Genomic DNA, 22,494 nt, shown 5'->3' with positions numbered 1-22,494 from the left:
GGGAAAGAGGGAGGAAGGAAGGAAGGGCAAATAGGTCACAAGATACAGCAACACAAAAAAATAATAGTCTTTTCCTTCTCCATTTGTGACTGAAAACATACTTTTTTTCTGAAACAAATTCACTCCTTTTTCAAGGAACAAGTTTTGAAATTTTGAGATAAGATCAGAAATGAACACAAGGCAGAAAACTCTTTTTAGATAAGTATAGCTACCTCCATTGGTTGATAACTAAAGTCCATCCTAGCAATGTTCAGTATATTCAACTCCCAAGACCTCAGTTTATTTTGGACTTAGTATTAAAAGAGTCCTTACGACCTAAGAGTCATTTTATACAGGGAGAATCAGTTCCATCTTAAGAATCTTTCCTTAATTTAGAAATCTGTAAACAAAATGGTTGATTTCATTTCCAACTTAATGGGTATGCTTTTGAAAGCAGCCTCACCAACAATTTTCACAATGCCTACCAATACAGATGAGTTTTTAATACCACAAGTGTTTGCATAAGTCCCTGTAGATATGAAACACTTCTGCAGCACATATTTTTGGTCAGAGCATGCCTTCCTTGGGTGCATCCTGCTTTTCATGCCTCAGTGTATATATTTACATAAAAACATAGATGTGTTTTATAGTCATACATATGTAGACACGTACCAGTCAAAAAAACAGCTAGAGGAAGTCACTTTAATAGTACCCTCTGGCTTTTTGGAAGCTTGGCGTAAATCTCTTCTGCAGGGGAAAAAAAATCATTTTTCTGGGAAGGTAAATGTTTATTAAATGCAAAAGCTGATATTCGTTACCTAGGAAAAATGTCTTGCTGCATGTGGAATTTCTCGATAAAAAGCCTTCAAGTCCCAGGTTTCTCCAGATAAGCCCCTATCGGTGAACTGATGCGTGAATACACTGAAATTGAATTACTGTACAACAGCAATTACTTTCCACAGTACAGCTATAATGGGAATCAGTTCCGCAATGAATATCAGGTAGCTATAGGAAGGGGAAAATCCTTAATATATAATCTAGTCTCTTTTAGCTTTTCCCAAGAAGCACAGATGTTTATTTTTAAGCAAAACACTCTTTTTCAAGGGCTCAATTTATCATTTTATCAATATAAATCAGAAAATAAGTGAAACAGGATTAAGTTTATTTGCAGGTATGAGCTTCGGAGTGCTTTTTAAATTTATGAAATTTCTTACCCAAAGTTTGGAAACAACAGACTAGACTCTTAGTGAGTTTAGCTACAACTTGCTTTCTATGTCTTTTCATAGTCCCCAGTGAAGTTTCTTTGTTTAGCCACTTCTAATTAATTGTTTGGGGGAGAAAATAAATTTGAACAGCAAATAAAATACTTAATGTTTTGCCTAATATGCTACCAAAATACATACCATCCTAGAATCCTTTCTGTCTCTTTGAAAAGTGTTTAAGTTTGTGGAGTCGTGCACTCGGTACAGCCCAGCAGAGAAAGCTGTGTGGATCAGTGCCTGGCCCAAATCCAGGAACACCAGGGAAGCCAGAAGGATGTTACAATTCTGGCACAGATTAGTGTGATAACCCCAAAGTTGCTCCACACAATCAAAGGCAAAAAACCATGCTGGGGAATTCACCCTTAGAAAACCATTCTGGAGAACACTAGTATAAATTCATAAGTTCTCTAAGAAGTCATTCTGTTTGTCATTTCCTCTGTTTATCTACTTTTTTCAGGGTGTGCTGCTAATCTGGGTTACATGGACCATACGGAAATCAGAGGATCATTACTTCCCACTGGCTGTGTTGGAATCTGTCCTAAAAGTCTATCTCTATAATCAGACATGCCCAGCAGTTATCCAGATCTACTTCCTACAGATTCTCCTCCAACTGCACGGTTAGCTGTGCCTGCTTGGAATTCCCTGGAGCCTCAGATGATCCTTCCATCTGTGTGATGGTTTGTGCTACTTGTACTGAAGGCTCAGATTTTAAAGACAAAGGAAAGGCAGTGGCAGCCTGTCCCTGTCACCACTGGCATGGAACGCACATCCTTTGCCTTCTCCCTTCCCTCAATCAGGGAAAAGAGTTTGTCACCATCAGCAGTAAAAAGGGAAGCTGTGTCAAATTTGCCTTCTATCAATATTTCAGATGAGCTCTGACTTGTAACACAGCCGAGCACTTCCAGGTGTCACTTAGACACGGCCCAACGGGAGTGCACAGCTGGCAGAGAACATATCACTTCCTCCATGTACAGCATATGAAATATCTCCCTTGGAATGTTAATGAACTGAAAACAAATTGATTCCATTTCCTGTCCATTCATAGGGACTTAATACTTGATAAATTGCTCAGCAACATTAATCGAGGGCTTGGTAGCATGAATATGTTTGAACAAAGAAGTTGGGAGATAATGCTTCGGTTGCAATCTTTATACACAAAAGCAAAAAGCAGCATTGCTGCATCAAACCTGATGTGGTTTAATGTTAAAACAACCTACATCAAGTCTCCGAGTGGAACTGAAAAAAATTATTTAAGCCAGTGGCATTAAAAAGTGCTAGAAAATATTAGTTAAGAAATGCTACCATAATGATGGCACCATTATGTTAATGGCAATTATTGAAGCTAAGGTTATTTGTAATTTGCTAGCCTGAAAAATAAAAGTTACATATAGTCCATTATCCATCAGATGACAGAGGTTATATAATGGGCAGGTCACTCTGGCTTTCACATTTACTTCAGACATCTGATGGGGAGAAAAATAGGATTTTCTGTGATAGGATAATTGCATAGTGGAGAGTAATTCAAATAGGGGATGAGTATGATAAAAATCACTCTGATTCAACTAATCACTGGGAAAAGTGATGGGGGGAAATGATGAAATCAAGCCCGAAGAGACAGAGAAAAAGATCAACACTGTTTAACAGCCAAGAGGTGACAGGCATGTTAAAGGACTGTGATACCCTAATACTCTTCGTTTTTTCCCCCTAGCACTAACTGAACCTCCCTCTACCAGACTAAAGGTGTTACTGCAGTTTTCTAAATTGCTACTGCCAGTCTCATAAATATTTTATATACATCAATGGAAATTTTAATAATCAGCATTTTTTGTGAGCTAGTTTTTTCCTCTGTGTTCTTGAGTCCTCCCAGCCATCCACTGTCAATAAGCAATTGGTGCTAAGTCAGTTACTGGCAGGAAGGCACTAGGGGAGGCACCAGGGCCTTTAACCTGACTCGGATTGCTGGGGACGGGGATGAGGATGGGGGCTCGGAAAGGGCAGGCTGCTAGGGATGGAGCGAATTCTCCATGACAGGGATGGAGCATGACAGGGATGGAGCGAATTCTAAGATCCAGTGTTTTCCTGGGACATTTGAGAAGGGGGTCGCTGCTCATTGTGTGGCATGGACTGGAAAGGCAGGGCCTGGTGCACAGTGGAGCATTCTAGTGCAACGTGGCAAGCGATGACTCCACCGCAAATGCACCGGCAAATTGGAATTTGAGGTCTTTGCACTTCAAAATATCACAAGTCCCATGGGCAACATAAACCTTTCCTATTGGAGAAGTGAGGTGTAATTGTAGTATGAAAAACAGTCACACCCACTGCTCCCCTGACCTTAATATAAGCCAACATCCAGGAGGCCTGTCAGTGGCCACCTCATCTCACTCCAAATGCCACATGGTCTGTGACTGTTGCCAATGGAGACGCACAGTCCACACAGGGACCAGGCCGATCTCAATGACGAAACTGTCTCCAGACAAAACCCCAACTTGATATACAAGCCCTCTTTCCTTTTCAAAGATTGGGAGCAGGGGAGAACCACATATTGCTGGACCAGCTACCCTAAATTTTATGGCATCAAGTGTGCTTACAAAGGGCCTTGTACTCTATTTTAAAATACATAAAATATATAATTCTGAGAATCTTGGATAGCTTTACTCTGGGAACATTTCAATTCAAATAGAGCAAAAAAAAATTTTCCATCTCCAAGGAACCACATCAACCATACCAGTCTTTTTTATTTTCACCTCACTAATTTAAAGCAAAAAGGTTTCAAAATTAGGTTCCCTCCTGTCATCATCCAGGGACTTCCTAAGGCTTCAAGACTCTCTCACTATTACATATTCACAAACTGGGAGGTCCTGTAACCAGCATTAAGAGCAAACATTTACTGAACCTTTACTGTTTGCCAGGCCTGTGCTGAACACTTGACACAGATACACACAGAGCCACTATAATCCTACAGCCTGGGTGCCAACGGAACTCCACTGAGCCTGCCCAAGTAACCAGGGCCAAGCCTGTTTGCTCATCTCTAAACCAATGATAGTAACATGTCTCATTCCCAGGGCTGATGCAAGAATGAAACAAGATGGCATGTGCAAAGTTCTTGGCACAGGACATGGTGCGAGTGAACTCAATAAATATAGCTAAGGATTAGTAAGTCATCGAGTCCTAACGTCTCCAGGGAGCTGAGTGAGAAGAAGAGGTCCAATGGGCTTATTCAACTTTTCTCACCAGCCTCACACCTTGGGGCAGAACTGAGATTCGGAACAGTTCTCTCTATTCCAGAGCCCATGTCTCACCCACCACGTGGGCCCCTGCCTCTGAGTGCCCAGGTCCAGGGTCTGCTGCTGATTGAACTCTGCATGATGGTAGCATGATTCACAAGCCCCCATGAATTCCAGACAGCAGGCCTTCCTTTTCTGTCAATTGCAGAGACAGAATCTAAGTATATTTATGTCCCTTTCTACTCCAAAACCCTGTGATTCACAAAGAAATCCAATTTGGGACAATAATAGCATTTCCTTCTCTCAATTGAGGATGTTGTTACTAGTATTTAAAACAAAACAAAACATTTGTATTCATTTTTTGAGGATTCAGGAAAATGTGCATTCACACACCACTCCTGCTAGAAGAACTGTGGATTGGCATGACCTTATTTGGACAGAAATATTTTCATATGCATAAAGAGCCTTAAAGATGGGTTCAGAGCCTCAGAACAGTCTCTGTGTTTGGGAATTCATCTTAAGGAAATCAGCATACACTGAAGGATGCGATGCTGAGGGCATGGAAGTGATGAAGGAAGTGGACTCTGGGGTCCCTGTGCCTGAGGTCCATCCCCCACTGCCCAGGTAACCTCAGGGAAGTGACTTAACTTCTGCTCTGAGTCTCCTCTTTTGTAAAATGAGGATAATAATAGTAACTTCCATCACAGGACTGTTATCAGGATAAGGCCTATATATACTTTATGTATATGAAGTCCTTAGAGAAGCACCCAACACGTAGTGGGTGCTGTCTACTGATCTGCTGTTAACATACAAGAAGATTTACTTCAGCATCATTTATATCAAAGCTTACAAACAACTTAAATATCCAGATACAGAGGAATGTCAAATCAATTATGACACACGCACCCATAGATTGGAATGTTATGCAGCCATTTAAGAAAATCTTGAAACACAGTGACACAAGAAAATGCTCACACTATAATGGGATAAAGAAGTGAAAAAAGCTGGATACAACAAAAGCAAATAGGCAATGCTATTGCTAATTTGATAAAAGAAAAACACATAAAAGGACATGCACAGAAGTGTAAAGAAAAAAGACTAGAAGGAAGAAAACAAGCGTTGGTTTCCTGCTGGGTGGTGGGACTTTTAGGTGATTTTTTTCTCTGTTTGATACTTTTCAGTATATTCTAAAAGTTCCAACAAAGGGGGTGCTCATTTTATAAACAGAAAATAGTAATTGTGTGGGGGTTTTCTTAAATTTTTATCTCAGAGTTCTCTGTTAGATTCAAATGCCTACCATGCTGCCCTGTCTGTGAAGAATACCACTTGCTTCAAGGGAGTGATATAGAGACACACCAGAGGCCACCATGCAGCTCCCAGGAATGGCTGTCAGTGCAATATTTCTGTGGCCGATAAAAGCACTTTTTTTCTTTTAAGGCACTTCAGAGTTTCCACCAAGAAGTTTCATATTATTTAAATTAATAATCACAATAACAGCAGAAGTTACTATTCACTGAGCACTGCTCATGTGCCAGGTTTTGTGCTAAATGGCTCAAAACCACAACTGTGTTTGACCTTCACACTCCCTGTGAGAGTTTTTCCCTTTTTAAAGATGAGGAAATCGAGGCTCATGAAGGCTGTTTTACAGAAAGTTGAAGTTTAGTAAGTCACAAAAGCAGATACTAAACCCAGGTTCAAGCTCATGCTCTTACCTAAACTACAGCCCCTCCTTCCCTAAATCAAAACAGTACAGAAATGTTTTAGAAACAAGAAAATGTGTGGGATTATAAGGTCTAAAGGAGAAATTTCTTGCGGAAATTTGGTTTGGCCAATTAAGGATGAGAAAAACTAAAATAGGAAATGGACTTTTATAATAAAGTCATTCTGGAAATAATAAAACTGAAAGGTAAGTAAACTATACTTTAGAAATAAAGAACTCTTCAGATTGCAATTCTTTCCCATAATCCTGTGCCAATATGGTATTAACATAAGATATTGCAACAGTCACATGTCCTAAATCAAGAAGTCAGATGCCCTGTTTTGTCAGCAACAAGGAATAAAGTTGGAGGCCATCTTGGAAATCCAAAACGATGCACATGTGCACTGCAGTTCCGTTCTTCCTGCTACTATAAAATTTCAGGAGTAATGGCCTATATGGGTAAAGAATCTAAAAAAGAGTTGTGGATATATGTATATATATAACTGATTCACTTTGCTGTACACCTGAAACTAAAACAACATTATAAATCAACTATACTCCAATAAAAATTTTTTTAAAAATTTTCAGGGAGCTCTTGCCAGTCCAGAAAAACATTATAATTACAGTAATATTCCAATAGAGGTAAAAAGAACTTCCAACTTCATCTAGACTCATTTACCCCACAGAAATTTTCAATTCCATATTTTGGCAAACAGTGCTTAAATTTTTTTACAATTGCTTAGTTCAACCACAATGTACCCTTGAATGTACTTTGGCAATTAATGAATGCATTACACAGCCAGAGGCCATCCTCTGTGGATGTACAATTAGGGACACCTCCACTGCAGGTATACAATCATAAGATGAAAACTGGCACCTAAACCCTATGTGGAGAAAGGGTAATTGTACCCCTAGTAACTGCTTATCCTAGTTAACCAGACTTAAGAAAGTGTGTACATCATGGCTGAGTCAACTTTGATCTCTGAGAGTTGGGTTCATCAATGCCAGTTGCCTGCAGCTGCCTTTGTGTCTTCGGGCAGTACAGAGCAGAAACCAGAGGCACTTACCCGCACTGCTTCAGACTTCTTGTGAAACATCTCTTCCATGTTCTTTGCCAGCTTTTTCACCAGTTGGAGACCATCGATTTCTTCTATGGCAACGTCTTTCTCATATTCTTTGTATTTCTGGAAGGAGGAAGGACAACATTAACATGGCACATGATACCATAAAACATCATGCCTACAATGTCAGAGCACATTTACCTAAAAGGAATAAGTAAAAATAAAGTTATAATACGGCTGTCTCTGCTGGATTTGGGGAGATTGGACTGTATTTCAAAATTATTAAACCAACTAGAGAGAAATGTGAAAACTGGCTCTGGTTCTCTTGAAGCTTAGCTAGCATCCAGGAAAAAAATAAACCCTAAAGCAATTAAAGCACAGCACCTTATAGACATTTTAAAACGTTAAAGTCCTTGCTGTCAATTTTAGTAATTCAATTCAATTCATTTCAATTACTGAGGACTTCCTATATATCCTCAAGGAACTCACAAAAAGAAGCATGTACACTAAGTACAAATAACATTAAAACAGCAACATTTCTTATATAAAAATAACCATTATATAAGATTTCATAATTTGTTAGTCTTCATAAGCGACTAATCTGACACACAGTATACTCAAATTCTCAAAGACAACTTTTCATTTAAAACCTATCACATACCCTGGTAATTTATCTGTCTAAATCGGCAGTTATCAAAGTGGCCCAAGAACCTCTGCAGGGTCCCTGAGACCCTTTCAAGGGTCCATGAAGTCCTCCTTTTTTCCAACAGCTTATATATATGAAGCCATGTCTTCTTACTTGATTTTAACAAGTCACAACAGATTGACCACAAAAAAAGATATGAGAATCTACCTGTCTTCTCTTAAACCAACCCTTGAAAAGATTTGCAAAAAAGAAAAAGAAGCCACTCCTCTAATTTGTTTTTTAAAATATAGTTATTTTTAATAAAATATGTTATGTACAATATGTTAACATGCAATGAGTTTTTATGTTTTGAATTTGTTAATTTTTAAATTAATGAATTCTTGGTTTTAATTTCAAATATGGCAAATATTTATACATACAACTCACATAAGCTCTTGGGAGTTCTCAATATTGTGTAAGTGTATGAAGGAATCCTAAAGCCAAAACGCTGGATATAACTAAACATTTAATTTTGTTCCTACTGGAAAGAAATATTGCTTATTAATTAAAAAAACGTTCCAAATGGAGCTCAAAATACTTTTAATGTCAAGAGGAATCCTTTACATTTATGTAGCTATGAAAAGTCTGGAGAACTAAAAATATTGCGGGCCTTATATTTACCCTCATTTGGAGGGAAAACCTGAATCGGTTACTAACACCTAACCCCAAGCTCCTACTTAGGAAAAACAAAAGGCTCCACATGTTATCTGGGCTCTAGAGACCTTGAGAGCAATTTCTGAAATGGAAAATATAACAACTTTTTAATGGCAGTTGTTTTTAACATAACAACTTTTTAAATTTTTAACATATAAATTTATATTTTCTCCCCATTTCCTCTACTCCTTCAAATATGTAAACCGGGAGGAAGCTCAGTCTTTCTTTGCCCCAAGGAAGGGAGTGTGTGAGTCTGTGTGCGCGCGCGCACGCATGTGTGTGTGACATAAAACGATTCCCTTCTTAGCTTAGATTTCCAAGTCCTTTGAGGCAATAACACTGGGTGTCCTAAAAGGACAAGATTAGAGTTTAAGGACAGAGGGAGTGACCTAAGGAAACAAATGTAGAGAGAGGATTCTTTCAATCCCTAAGACTAAAATGAAATCCCTAGAGGCTGGAGGCATCTGGCCACAGAGAGCTCCCAGTGCCCATCGGGAACTGGCAGGGCAGGAGGTCAGAAAAGCAGGAAGAGACCCTTGGACTGGGCACTGGGGCCTCAAACCTGGATGTCAGGTGCAGGGCTTGGAGTTTCTCAGAATTAAAGTGATCCTGAAGAAATTTTAAAAAGTGCTATCCTGGAGCACCTGAGTCTGGGCCATGACAGACATCTGCTACATGGTTTAAAAGATGCTCAAAGAGGCTCTGCATGGCCCTATAATAGACCATAGGGGGTTTTTTGTTTGTTTTTTTTTTGCGATATGCGGGCCTCTCACTGTTGTGGCCTCTCCCGCTGCGGAGTACAGGCTCCGGACGCGCAGGCTCAGCGGCCGTGGCTCACGGGCCCAGCCGCTCCGCGGCATGTGGGATCTTCCCAGACCAGGGCACGAACCCGCATCCCCTGCATCAGCAGGTGGACTCTCAACCACTGCGCCACCAGGGAAGCCCTGGACCATGAGTTTTAAGTGACATGCTTCTCCCTGCTCCCTGAAAATGTCCATAAAAATCTTATGTGTTTATGTTGGGAGTCTTTTTCTTCTTCTAGCCTTCCCCTCCTCTTTGACAAGGCTGTCCTGGTTCCCCAAGGTGAGGAGGCTGCACCCTCCCTCCAAGCTCCCAGAGCATTCCGTGCTCATATCCCCTGGCATCACAGCTTGCATGGTACAGGAGCTGAGGTCCTCATGGTCACCCGCCAGCCCACAGCAGACACTCACAGAACTTCTCTGGATGAAGCCTGTTGCAGAACAACTGCAATGCTACAATACAAGGAAGATGCAAGTAAGGATGCAGCTGCACTGTCTGATGGTCCTGTAAGCATGACCTCCCCACTCCTTGGGAGGTTGATGGGCTTGGCCCAGGATGTGGGACTCCAGCCAGCCCAAGCCTGGCTCAGGCTAACAGTGTCCTCTGGTGTATGAATAAAACTTCAATAACAGTCACTGGAAACTTTCCCTAAGTTCAAATGCAAGCCAATGATCTCTTTGGAGCCAAAAATTCTGGGGGTTCTCTGCTGCCTGCCAGATGTGCTCCAAAAGCCAAGAGCCAAGGCCAGCTTATACGCAAGGTTAATTTACTACCAAAAATACAAAGTTCAAGAAGTAAGTAAAACAAAACAAAGCTAATGTTAGTCTAATATTTACAGTCAGTGAAATAAATCTCTGTCTTAAGTAATTCTGAAACTAAAGGTGATCTAGAGGCTTAAGATAAAGAAAATGTATTTCACAATTAGCCTTTACCTAAATCTTTTGATCTTTATATTGGTCCCCATTATTCTGGTCATATCTATTATTTACATGTTTTTTCTCCCAGTAGACTCCTAGAAGGGAATCAATTTATTCAACTCTGACTATCCACTGACTTCTCAACGAGACCTTCCCGCATCCTCTTTTCTTCTGAGTCTGCTCTGTGAAAAGGAGCCGCCAATTTTATGGAGAGCTGTGCATCTCCCAGGCCTCCTTGTGCCTGGTGGCCTAGCTAAGTAAGCTTAACACGAAGCTCCGTGCCAAGCCAAGGGTTCTAGATCTGGGACAAACTCAGCAGTTCACTGGTTCCATTCCTCTTCCAGCCTCAGCCCTCTCCCTTTAGGACATGTGACAATGGGTCCTCTTTGCCAATGAGCCAAGCCTCATACTACTTTCTCACCACCCTGGGGAAGTTATCCCATAAGCAAAAAACACTGTGCTTTTCAAGATGTGTTAATGGCTGTTGGAATTGGGTCAGAACGACGTAATGTCTTACTCTTACCAGGAAACATTACTCTTTGCTAGAATCAAAGGATTTTGAAGAACAGAGAGAGTAACCAAGTGATAGTCATTAATCAATTGCAAACCCTTAGCGGCTTAGAATGGTGATATACACCAAGAGCATTAAAAACGTACCTACTGTAGGAAACCAAGCAATATGACCTCTAGCAACTGGATAGAGTAAGCTACAACGGTACAACAAGTTCCACACAGCCATCCCAAATTGTGCGAAAGAATGTAGGAAACTAGCATACAGAATGTTGCAATAGGTTACAGACAGTAATGGGTGATTTTGTTTTAAATTTGTTTTAAATTACTAATCTGCCTACACGTACACACACACACACACACACACACACATACATACAAACACACTGTGAGGACGGATGCCAAATGCTCACAGCTGGTTGTGCTACTGCAAATGATTTTTCTTCTTCTTTCTGCTTACCTGTATTTTCTAATTTTTATAATAAACATACTTTTTTTTGGAAATTAGAAAATATACGAGGTGTAGTTATATGTAGAATAGAATATGGGCACTTAATAACAAAGTTCTGTTGGGGAAATGTGGCCCCAATTAGAATCTGTGTAGTTAAGCCGGATGTCTTCATTAGCAGAGCCTAAGGAAGTCAGCAAAATTAGTCCTCCGTGTATCAAAGGCCCAGCACGGCGCCGGAAGCTTTTCACATATTAATTTGTAGAATCCTCACAGCTACCCCGGGGGGCACGTGTCATCCCCATGTTGCAGATAGGGAACTGAGGCACAGAGAGGTTTAGTCAGTTGTTTAAAGTCAAATGGTTAGGGGGTGAGTTTTAAACCTAGCGAGGTCTGACTTTGAATTGCTTGGTCTTTTGAACTTAGGGGGTAGGGAGTGAAGGACTGATAGTCTGAATATTTGTGAACTTGTTTCAGAGGGCCCATTTCACTGCCATCACAATGCCTATTTCATTGATCTTGTAGCCAACAGTGGCTTGGACTCACCAAGAGAGAGTCAAATACCTAAAACCAGAGACATCGTCAGTTAACAAGGGCGGCAGCTGCTTAAAAGGCTGCTCCAAGTGAGCAAAAGCCATGCAGCGGGGCACAATGGATGTCACAGGTGGGGACGCTATCCCTCCACTGGGCCTCTGAGGGCGCAAGCTTGGAGCCTGACCCTAGAGGAGCAGACGCAGCTCTTGACCACTGAAAGCGGCCCAGGGGACTTAATTATATATTAATACCGTGGCTGTGTTTGGGCTACAAATCATCTGTTCTCCAAGGTACCAAGAATGACCTGGAGACAAAATACCCCAAACTCCTCCTCCTCTGGGGTTTGCCTCCACACACAGCTATGACAACAGTAAAGCTTTATTTTCTACAGCCTCAAGGACTGCTCTGGCAATTACTTTGTTTTGTGTAAAAACAGTAAAAAAAAACCAAAAAAACAAAAAAAAACAGGCATCCTTCAACTGAATTCAAAGGAATTCAGAAAGTATCAGCGGGTTTCTGCCAACACAAAAAATGAAGGTAGTGGGGAAGACCAACATGGAAGAGACACTATGCCACCTGACTAAAGATTCAGACCGGTCTGGATTTGACCTCTGTCTCCAACACTCCATTTATTTGTTCCACAAATGTCTATTTTGTGTCTATGGTATGCAAGGCAGGGGACAAGGCACCAAGCACAGCATGATAAGTACTGCAAAGTTGAAGAAAGCTCATGGTCTAATGATCTGATGAGTAGACTGGCAAAGAAGATACAACATCGTGGTAAGTACCCTGATGGGGTGGTCAAGGCAGTTACTCAATCTTGCTGGAACCCTACAGTATGATTAGGCTGGGAAGAGGGGAGATGCAACAGGGGATGAGCAGAGGGAGCGGTAGGTATGGAGTTCAGGGCAAGAGGCTGCCTGGAGCTCAGGGAACTACCCCTGTTTCACTTCACTGGTGCATGGACGGCCAGGACAAGGGACTCTCGTGAGAGACAAGGCCAAAGAAGTGACCAGGGCCAGGCCATCAAGGGTAGTGTGCTAGGATGAAGAGTTTGGACTTTATCCTGACTTGGGTAGGAGGCTGAGGGTGTGGAGACAGACAACAACCAGAGTCACTGAAAGATTTAAGAGGAGGAAGGACCCAATGACCGGATTTGTGGTTTTGAAAAATCTCAGTGTGCAGAGTGGGAAGGAGGGACATAAAACTGGTTGGAGACAAGGAACTGGGAGGCTGGGGTAGCTAGGACTTGGGAGACAGCACTGGAAAAAAAGTTAAAAGAGTCAGAGAATGAGAGGTGGGCTCCCTGAGAGACATCAACAGGTATGATGGTCAGAAACAGCAGCTGTTTGGGCTGGTTGGCCATGCCACTTTAAGGAAATTGCTTAACCTCCTGGGTCTCAGTGTCCTCGATCAGAACACCAGAGATAATGATGCCCATCTTCCAGGGCTGCTCTGGAGGGTTACTGGGAGGACGTCTCTGAAAGCTCCCAGCATAGTGCCCGCACAAAACAGGCCACTCTAAATCTTCGTGCTCCCCTGTTTTTCCTTGGAATTTTCTTGGAATTTTCTTGGAATGTCTGCTACAGAGGATTCTAGTCCATGCTGTATTTTCATATCAATGCCTTCCTGAACTGAAGCTTTTAATGGAGCAGACAAATTCCAACACGGTGGTTGATGATGCTGCTGTTCTTCACTCTGCCACCCCCGTACATCCTCTGGGCCTCCCCCTGGATTGGGGCAGTAGCTAGTGACACCTGAGTAACACAGCCTGTGGCTTTAGCCAAGACCAGGGTCGAGGCAGAACACAGCCCTTCGCAAGAGCACCTCTCAGCATTCACGACACAGAAGGAAGGCGGCCTTAGAAACTTTTTATTCCCTCTGTCACAGGGGAACATCTGAAGCTTCCATTCCTTCTGTTAGCAGAATCAGCATTTGGCAAGAAATCTTGTGATGAGCCAAGAACATTTATCATTTGAGAAGGGAGACAGAGAAATGCATTATTTCTGTAGCATCTATTTTGCCAGATCATTTCACACAAACACCAGGAAGAGAAAAGCACTGCTTCACTGTCAGAACACTTAATGTTGTTCATAACTTTGGGTCATTTTTTTCCTACGGGCTAACTGCATATCTAGAAGTGAGTCACCTGGAACAGTCCCCAGAGAGGGGGCTCCAGTCAGGAGGCTTCTGATCAATCACAATTAATTAGTACAGAAGCCCAACACAGAAGAGGTGCTCTGAGTGTGCTCGGCACCAGCAAAAAATACCCTCTTGCAGAGGATGGATGCAGGAGTACCATTAGCCAAAGAGCTGGAACATCTGAACATGGTCTCTTGGCCAAATTTTCTCATCACAAACTGAAACTACATCTCTAGAGTCAGTATAATTAAATCACTCGATGAGGATTGACAGAAGGTCCAGGGGAGGAGATGATAAAGCAAAGACCTGCTTGTCCCCAAGTGAGAATCTGGAGAGCTTGCCTCAAAGCCCACGACTTGAGAGAAACTGGCCTGCTTCCCCATCCCACCCCTAAGCCTCCAGCACTTCCCTTAAAAGCCCCTGACCCCGTTTCCCAGTAAACCCTATTACTGGGAAAGCAACCCATACAGGCTAAGCCCAGAACCCTTAAAGGTGGCTTGTTACATAAAAGTGGAAGATGCCTCATGTTCCTACCTTAAGATTCAATTTTTGGTCTTATTCTCATTCCTTCAAGTTCTGAAATAGCCATAGTACCAGAGGTAAAATCATTAAACCAACTACTGAAGTAAGGATCACACCAATACAAAAAAGGAATCTAAACTGAAATCACTGCTATTTTCATTCATTTAACAAATATTTACAAACTGCCTACCATGTGTAGGCAGGTGGGGGGAACAATGACAAATATACATGTTCCCTTGGGATATAAGGAGGCTAATTTTTTGGTTCTTTTTATTAAAAATAAATAATAAATAAGTTGGAGCAGAGCCACACGGGTTATTTCAATTGAAACTTGAGCCCTGATATCCCACACAGCCGTTCTGTGTGTGTCTCCTCCCAGGGTCACACCTGTCTGCAGTGCAGGTATGTCACTTCTGCCAGATGTGAGACAGTGTTGTGTGTCTTCTACTAAGTGCAGAACAGTCTACAAAGCACAGACATATATTTCTCCCTGAGTAGGGAGGGGTGAGTAGCAGGAAATTTGGGCAACCCAAACTGATTTGTAAACAATGACAAATTGGCCAGGAACAAGAATGACAGGATGGTCAGCAGGTAGGAAGAGGGTCCCAGGGAGGAATGTAAAACAATGAATTAGCCATGGGTTGTAGAAAAGGAGATGACTGTATAGCATATATAATTCCCTGCCTCCTGGGAGACGAAATTTACAAAGTACCCTATCAGTGTAATGAGACAGTCATGAGCCATCACAAGGTGGTTGGTCAACAGAGGCAGGACATCTATGGTCAAGGCTTGATGAACAGTGGGAACAGGGGGAGGTGGGGGACGAGGGAGAGTGGGAAGGGTAGTCTCTTTAGATTGCATGTAAGCTCATCATATGTCCCTCCAGTGGGGAGAAAGTGATGCAGTTCCTGTTCTGTCTCCTCTGTCTTATTTGTAGCAAAGGGGACTGACAATGATCAGATGGGTGGGAAAGCATCTGCATGGATTTTGCTGGCATGCTATTGATTTGCAGCCTGGTGGCAGCATCCTGCTTGGCTTAGAATCACTGGCCAGGATTCAAGTCTGAGGAAAATCAACAATGTGCATCCCACTTGCTAGGCCATTTGGTGTGGTGTTAAGACCAAGGACTCTCCATTCAGATGTACTAAATTCAAGTCCTAGCAATGTGACAAGTTACTCAGTCTCCATCGGCCTCCTTTCCTTCAATAGTAGAGTGGGTTATACCAGACCTCCTACTGTTCCCAGGATGATCAAATGAGGTCGAGTGTGTAAAGTCCCTGGCAGCACACTGGACACAGAGTAAAGCACTCAAAATATGTTGACGATGATGGCAGAAGTGGTAACACATGCCAACATTTGTTCTATAAGTTCTGAAAAAGGAAGTTCTCTTGCCTCAACAAGAAAAAGCTCTCAGCCAAGGTCATAGCCTAACAGATGAACTACCTCTGAATGTTGCTGTGGGCAATGGCATTTTTCAAATATATTCCCAAGGCACTGAGGGGGTCTTCAACAGTAACTCTGTGGGGATGGCTCCCTTCTGGCAGAAACTGGATGCTAGAAGTCTGTATTTGTATAAGAGTGGATGACAGTTTTCAGATACGTTACTAAAGATGTTGCAATAAAAACTAATCATCTACAATTTCTGGATTCTCTCCTTATAGGCAGTGTCATTTTTTTATTATGACATAAATGTACTTAGTATTCCTCTCCAATCAATTATCGCATGTGGAAGTGTCACTTCAAAATACAACACTCCAAAGCAATTATGTTTCCAAGTAAATATATTTCTAAATCCTTTAAGCTGATGTTAGAAACACTTCTTCTTAACCATAATAACAACAAACCTAGCTGAATTGATGGAACTCTAGGTCACAGAAGAATATTTTTCTATTCGAAAATGAAAAATGCCATTTTGTACAAATCATTCTGTTTCACAGAGATATTCCAATCAAGTGCCTCCAGGGTCAAAACAAAACCCCACCCATTATTAATGCAGTGCTCTTCCAGATCTAGTTAAGTATGAGGAACATCCTTGAAGAATGCAGTTTTTCTCTGTCAAAGCCATCAGAACAAGAGATAATTTGCCTAAGAATTAGAGACCCTGTTTAGGAATGACAGAAGAGAGAGGAGGACAGGGCACTAAATTACAACCAAAGAATAAGCAGAGAGGAGGCAGGGAGCAGCTGGACTCTGACTTCTGCAGGGCTGCGGCAAATGTGGACCACTTGAGGAATCTGGAATATCACCTATAGGCAGTTCTTGTTCTGTGGGGTGAGAAGCATGGGAATGAACCACCATCGAAGGCAGTAGTTTTCCTCAGCATGTTTTTAAGAACTTCTAGCTTCAGTAGGGTGGTGGGGGTGGGGTGGGGAGGGTTGTCAGGAGAAAGAGCGGTGTGGTCTAAATTACTTCTCAAGGTGCTTTCTGATACTCACCTCAAGAAAGCACTGTCACAAGAAGTATTGGGGTCCCCAGCCCCAGTGCCCCTGGAGCCTTTGTTCCCAGCGAGCTATGTTGGAATGTCCTACTAAATCAAGAGTTCCAGAGAGACTGCTCTTCAGAGCAGGTGGCTCTGCTGTGGGTGGTCTCTGACAGATTTCTACTACTTTCAGATTGTCAGGTCCTGAATTAAAAGATGGATATCTCTCCTCTCCCTGTTTTATAGTCTATACTCTTTTTGTTTTTTAAGTCCAAACAAGTCTCATAAGCTTTCACTGCTTCACATAGTCAACTGGACAAATGCCACTGATAAATTTTAGCTCTGTGGTGATAAAATGGAGTGTGAATGCTGCATTAGATTCCTGTTTTATACAAGGGAAATTAAGTCAGAGGCAAGCTACTAAACCTGCTGTTGATACAACCATCTTTGCCCTAGCATCGCAGTGTAACATACTGCTTCAAAATTGGGAAATTCATCTGTCTACTGAACAAAATCAAACGGTCTCAATACTTATTAAAAAAAAAAAAAACTCCAGTTCCTGGATATTTTCTGGATTACTGCATGGGGATCTGAGGTTCTGAAATATGAATATTTATGCTGTACATACATCCTCACAACACGAAAAGCCAAAATAATGATTACAGGACCATGTGTGTTAGAGAAGACAAATCTCATTGTATGCATTTATGAGTGTGTTTTACGTATGCCAACAAATTTAACTACAACCAAACTGCAAATAATAAGCCATTACTTTACAAAGCCTGGACTATTTGTATAGATTATTTCTTGCGGCTTACTTTTTTCAAACACATTTTTCTGATGTTCCAATTTAAAATAATTCATTCTTCCTGCTCCCCAAGGATCAGCAGGAATTCTTCCTGCTCCCCAAGGATGAGCAGGAACAATAACAACAACAATAATCATTTATTATTAATAATAGCAACCAGCATTTATTACTTACTTTGGGTCACATAGATATTATTTCCCCCCATTTTACAGGTTAGGGAACTGAGGCACAGAGAAATAAGGTAACTTACTTAGCTAAGGTTGGACCACTAGTAAGTGGTCAAGAGACACTAGCTACTATAATAAAAAAATATCCCCAAACCTCAATGGCTTAACACAATAGAGGTTTACTTCTTGTTCGTGTAACCCTCCCATGAGGGGGTTCTTTGTCACCAGTCTTTCACATAGTGATTCAGGGACCCAGGATCCTTCCATCAGGCACTAGAGTCTTTTGCATTCAGCCAGGAGATGCAGGGGAAAGGGATGGAGAAGATGCACTTGCTTCTTGAACTCCTTAGCCTGGAGGTGACATGCATCAGCTCTGTTCACATTCCACTGGTAGTAACCAGCCACCCAGCCCAACCCAAAGTAAGAGGGCCCTGGAGATAAAACAGGTGGCTGGGGAGCCATTTCCAGGCTCTAAGTCAACACTGTGGAAATGGGAACTTAAATCATCAGGGGTGTGTTAGCTGTCTGGATTTGAATCCAGGCAGCATGGCCCCAGAGTCCATGCTTGTAACCACCACACTTTAAACACTTGATATAAACTGTTGCTAGATGAAAACTCAGATTAAAACTTGGCTGGTAACCATCTGCATGATGGATACTTTAGAGCTGGTGCAAACAAGTCACAATCTACCCAACCACTTGTATGTGTAATTATGGTCAGGTGTAATTATGGTCAGATGGTAAAGGCCAAGATCTTGCAACACAGAAAGGAACACATTATAAACAATTCTTAGACCTTTTGTCCAATTTCTTTAATCCCAGCTCAAATAAAACTGCTTTTTCAATAACATCAATGACCTTCTTTAGCATAGGATATTTGTTGCCCAGGCGCCACAAAGTTAATTGGCTTAACTAAAGTCTTTTTAATTCTATATCTGAGATGTCCTGGAAATTGAAGGCAATCAATGAATAAGTCTGGAAGACCGTAACAAGCTTAGAGCTAATACTATTTGCAGCTGCTCAAGTGATTTCTGTACTTACAGAGCTCAAAGCTGGAAATGAGTGTTATGACCCTGCATCTGAATGAATCTTTAACTCCATCAACTCCAAACTAACTCCATCAACTACAAACTGAATACAGAGATGCCTATTTACAGCACAGCTAAACCCTAGCTTTTCTTTGGTGAGTGTCAAGAACCATGGTGAGATGGTGCTTAATAGTTACCAACCCACCCTCCCTCCTGTTGAAGAGATGAAGACTAGGTCTCCCTTCTGTGTTTAAAGCGTCCTTTGTAAAAAGATTCTGGTATAGAATTCCCTGTTGCTGATATCAGAGACTAGGAAAGATGATCCATAGCATCAGCATCCTTCACAGAAATACTGCCTTCCTTCCACCTGTCCACAGGTGCTTGAGGAATTTGCAGCAGGTGACCCCCTCCCATTTCACCCGCCATCAAGAAAAGCGCAGACATTATACAGGGCCTCCCCTATGCTGAGATGCAAAAACATAAATCTGAGCCCTCTAAAAATTCAAAGGTCACCAACTTCAGAATCAAATGATTTTCTGACATCCTTCACAAAGACCAGCACACAGGACTTTCCCCCAATATCTTTAAAGTCAGTGTTAGAATCCAAAAGGAACTTAGGAATAATCCATTTCAGAAGCCATAATTCAAACGCCTCCAGAGGCCAGATGGGTCATATCAGGCAACAGACTCGGGCCAATCTGGGCCCTGCAGCAAACACCAGAGCTTCTGTCTCATCCTAAACGGTGGCCACTTTTTAGCTTCTGCTGATCTCTGTAGGGTGAGGGGCACACTGTGGTTACCCAATCTTCCATTTGTAAAGAGAAGCCAGAAATCTATGTTTTTCTGTGAAATCTCCCACTGAGTCAATTTCTTTGAACACTCTGGGGCCCAGATACAAAACGTCTCTAAACATCTTCCTCCTCATTCATCTTCACATGAGGAGCCTGAGACAGAATAACATGGGCTCACATCTCCCACAGGGCAGTGATGTGCTGGACAGTGTGTGGATGGCTTCTGGCATCTACCGCTAATCCTTGAAGCAGGCACTGCCATGAGCACCACTGAGTCTAAGGCATCTAGTGGGCAGCAGCCAGCCCAGGCCAATAAGGGACAGATGCCCACCTGGCTCACCAAGGTCCCAGCCAGTGGGGAAAGAGCCTGGGTCCTTTTCACCATTTGGGATTCCCTGGCCATGCAGGGGCTCAGGACCTGAGGCTGCCCTCCCCTAGAGACCTCCATGTATGACCAAAAGCACATTGATTCCTCATGCACTGGGGGTTGCTAGGCATGGAAATAAGACCCTGAAGTCGAGGAATCTATAGGCATGTCGAGAGAAGCCCACACATTACTCTTGAAATGGGGACTCTTCTACAGCACTCTGAAGAATTCTGGAGTCCTAGGACATGTTAACTAATGTTCTGCTCGCGCTCTCTCTCTCTCTCTCTCTCTCTCTCACACACACACACACACACACACACACACAATCATTATGCTACCAATATTTTTCCTCCTAGAATGTATTTAGGAAAAAAGAAGGAAATTAATCAATACATCCACCTTATTATTACTATACTATGGTATGCCTTTAACATGGGAATTTGTGGGTGGGGGAGTTGGGGGAGTGGCTGCTCTGGCATCTGGTGAAGCCCATGGACCCCTTCTAAGAATACTTTCAAATGCAAAAGAGGAAACACATAGGAAGGAAACTAATTATATTGAAATTCAGTTTTCAAAATGTTTAAACCATCAATTTGTGATGCAGTAATGTAGATGTTTCTTCATCAGTGCATTAAATAACAAGAACTAGTGGTAAGACTGTACTGCCACAGCCATGGATGTCAAGGATAAGCATCAATAGCAAAGAGATATCTGCATCAGCTACGATATGACATGAGAAGATTTGGGATTTCTGTTGGTGACAAAGTCATAGGAACTGTTGTGGCTTGTTACCTACATTTGTAAGCTAAAGTAATAAATTTCAGTTAGAGGTTGGTGAAAATAAAAGGTGTTGCATTTTTCCCACCCAAGTTCATAGCCCCCTGAATTCCCTCCATGGTGGGGACACAGGTTAAGCACCCCTATGCACTCCCCAGGAACAGCAAGAGGTACCAGAAAAGGTCACCCTATGTGTGAACAGTGACAGGGCATCTGCCCCTGATTCACATGCAGCATCAGGATATACAATGCCTGTTTTTGACCACTGGTATATGTCACATGCACTGTCTGATCATTAGCATATATTTACAATCCAATTTAAGGTTTATGTATATTAAACATACACACCAAATTATGGACATTTCCTGTAACAATTAATTCTAGCAGATGGCTTTGCTGTCTTTATAAGTATAGGTTACGAGTTTCCCTGGGTGCTCTGTAAATAAATGATGATTTCTCAAATGGATCAGGGAAGGGTAAACACCAAACTGGAAACAATATTTATCTCAGGCCAGAGTCTTCAAGAAGAGCTGAAGAGAACTATAATTTTTTCCTTATGTAACCACTGGGTTATTAGAATTCTTCACAAAGAGCATACATTCATGTATTATTTGTGTGATTAAAAATACATAAAGTGTCAAGCCAAAGAAATTTAGTAATCATTGGTATAAAAATATAATAAATGCCTCATAATCTGAAAAGAGGAATGTGACTGGCTCAGAAGGCCTACACTTGAGACATGAATTAAACAACCCATTGAATAAGTCTGACCTTTGTCCACAGCTACTAGACGACTGTGTCAAAAAAATATTTCACTCGATGCATGTGCAACTGCGTACCATCATAGAACTCTGCTCATGAGATAACTGCTAAGTGACATACATTACATCTATAATTAAAGCCATGTAAAAACACAAAGCAAAAGACACTGGGAGGGACCACGACAAAATTCTAACCATGGCTGGGTTAGGGTGGCAGAATTTTGGATGAATTTTTCCAGTTTTCTAAATGTATTTTGCAATATTGCTTTTGAAATGGGAAAAGTAAAATCTAAGATGGAGAAAAATAGAACAGTAAGGGTGAAATTCAAGTGCAGGCTGGCTGGCTCCAGATCCCATGCTCTGACTGCCCCAATAACTCTCCTAAAATAGTTGAAGGTAAAATGAGACTTTTTTCTTATTCTAAAAGCAAAATGTTCTCACTGTAGGAAGAACAACCAGAAGGTGGATATAAGCAAATAAAAGAAAACAAAAACGCTAGTCCCACTTCCCCAAAATACAAAGGGCTACCCTGTGATTAAGATCCTTACAGATATTTTCCATTTTTGAAATGTTAAGATCATAAGTGTAGTTGTTTCTTTATAATCAAAGTGAGATAATCCTATACATGCCTATGGGGTATATTTTCAAATTATGTCCCCAGGAAGTGTAAGTACAAAACAGTTCATCCTTTAGAACACCAAAATAAATACCAAGGGAAGAAAGAGGTCTGGCAGCCTTTTATAGGATCTACACCATTCCACGTTCATCAACCATAAGAGTTTCACTACGGGCACAGCTTCACTGGGTAAAAACCAGCAACAAAACACAGGTTTGAATTACCAAATATTTATCTTCCAAATAAATCTTGTGTCTTCTTACCCTTACAGAAAATCGATTTGTTAATTCACTTCTATTTCATTCTATAATGTCTCCTTTTG

At 41.6% G+C, this 22,494-nt stretch overlaps 1 protein-coding gene across 1 annotated transcript in view; it reads right to left on the bottom strand.

Annotated features, from left to right (window-relative positions):
* The window catches only part of CACNA2D3 (calcium voltage-gated channel auxiliary subunit alpha2delta 3), a gene marked incomplete at its 3' end in the record, with an annotated part of 652,765 nt that overhangs the window by 487,265 nt on the left and 143,006 nt on the right, over window positions 1-22,494 (bottom strand). Inside the window, exon 3 of the mRNA XM_007447233.1 lies at window positions 7,232-7,348. Within this exon, the coding sequence (XP_007447295.1) occupies window positions 7,232-7,348 (117 nt within the window). The remainder of the gene's footprint in view (window positions 1-7,231; window positions 7,349-22,494) is intronic.

The sequence above is a fragment of the Lipotes vexillifer genome, unplaced genomic scaffold (genome assembly GCF_000442215.2).
Source record: "Lipotes vexillifer unplaced genomic scaffold, Lipotes_vexillifer_v1.1 scaffold818, whole genome shotgun sequence".
NCBI classification, from domain to species: domain Eukaryota; kingdom Metazoa; phylum Chordata; class Mammalia; order Artiodactyla; family Lipotidae; genus Lipotes; species Lipotes vexillifer.
This window is presented reverse-complemented; position numbering and strand designations above follow the sequence as displayed.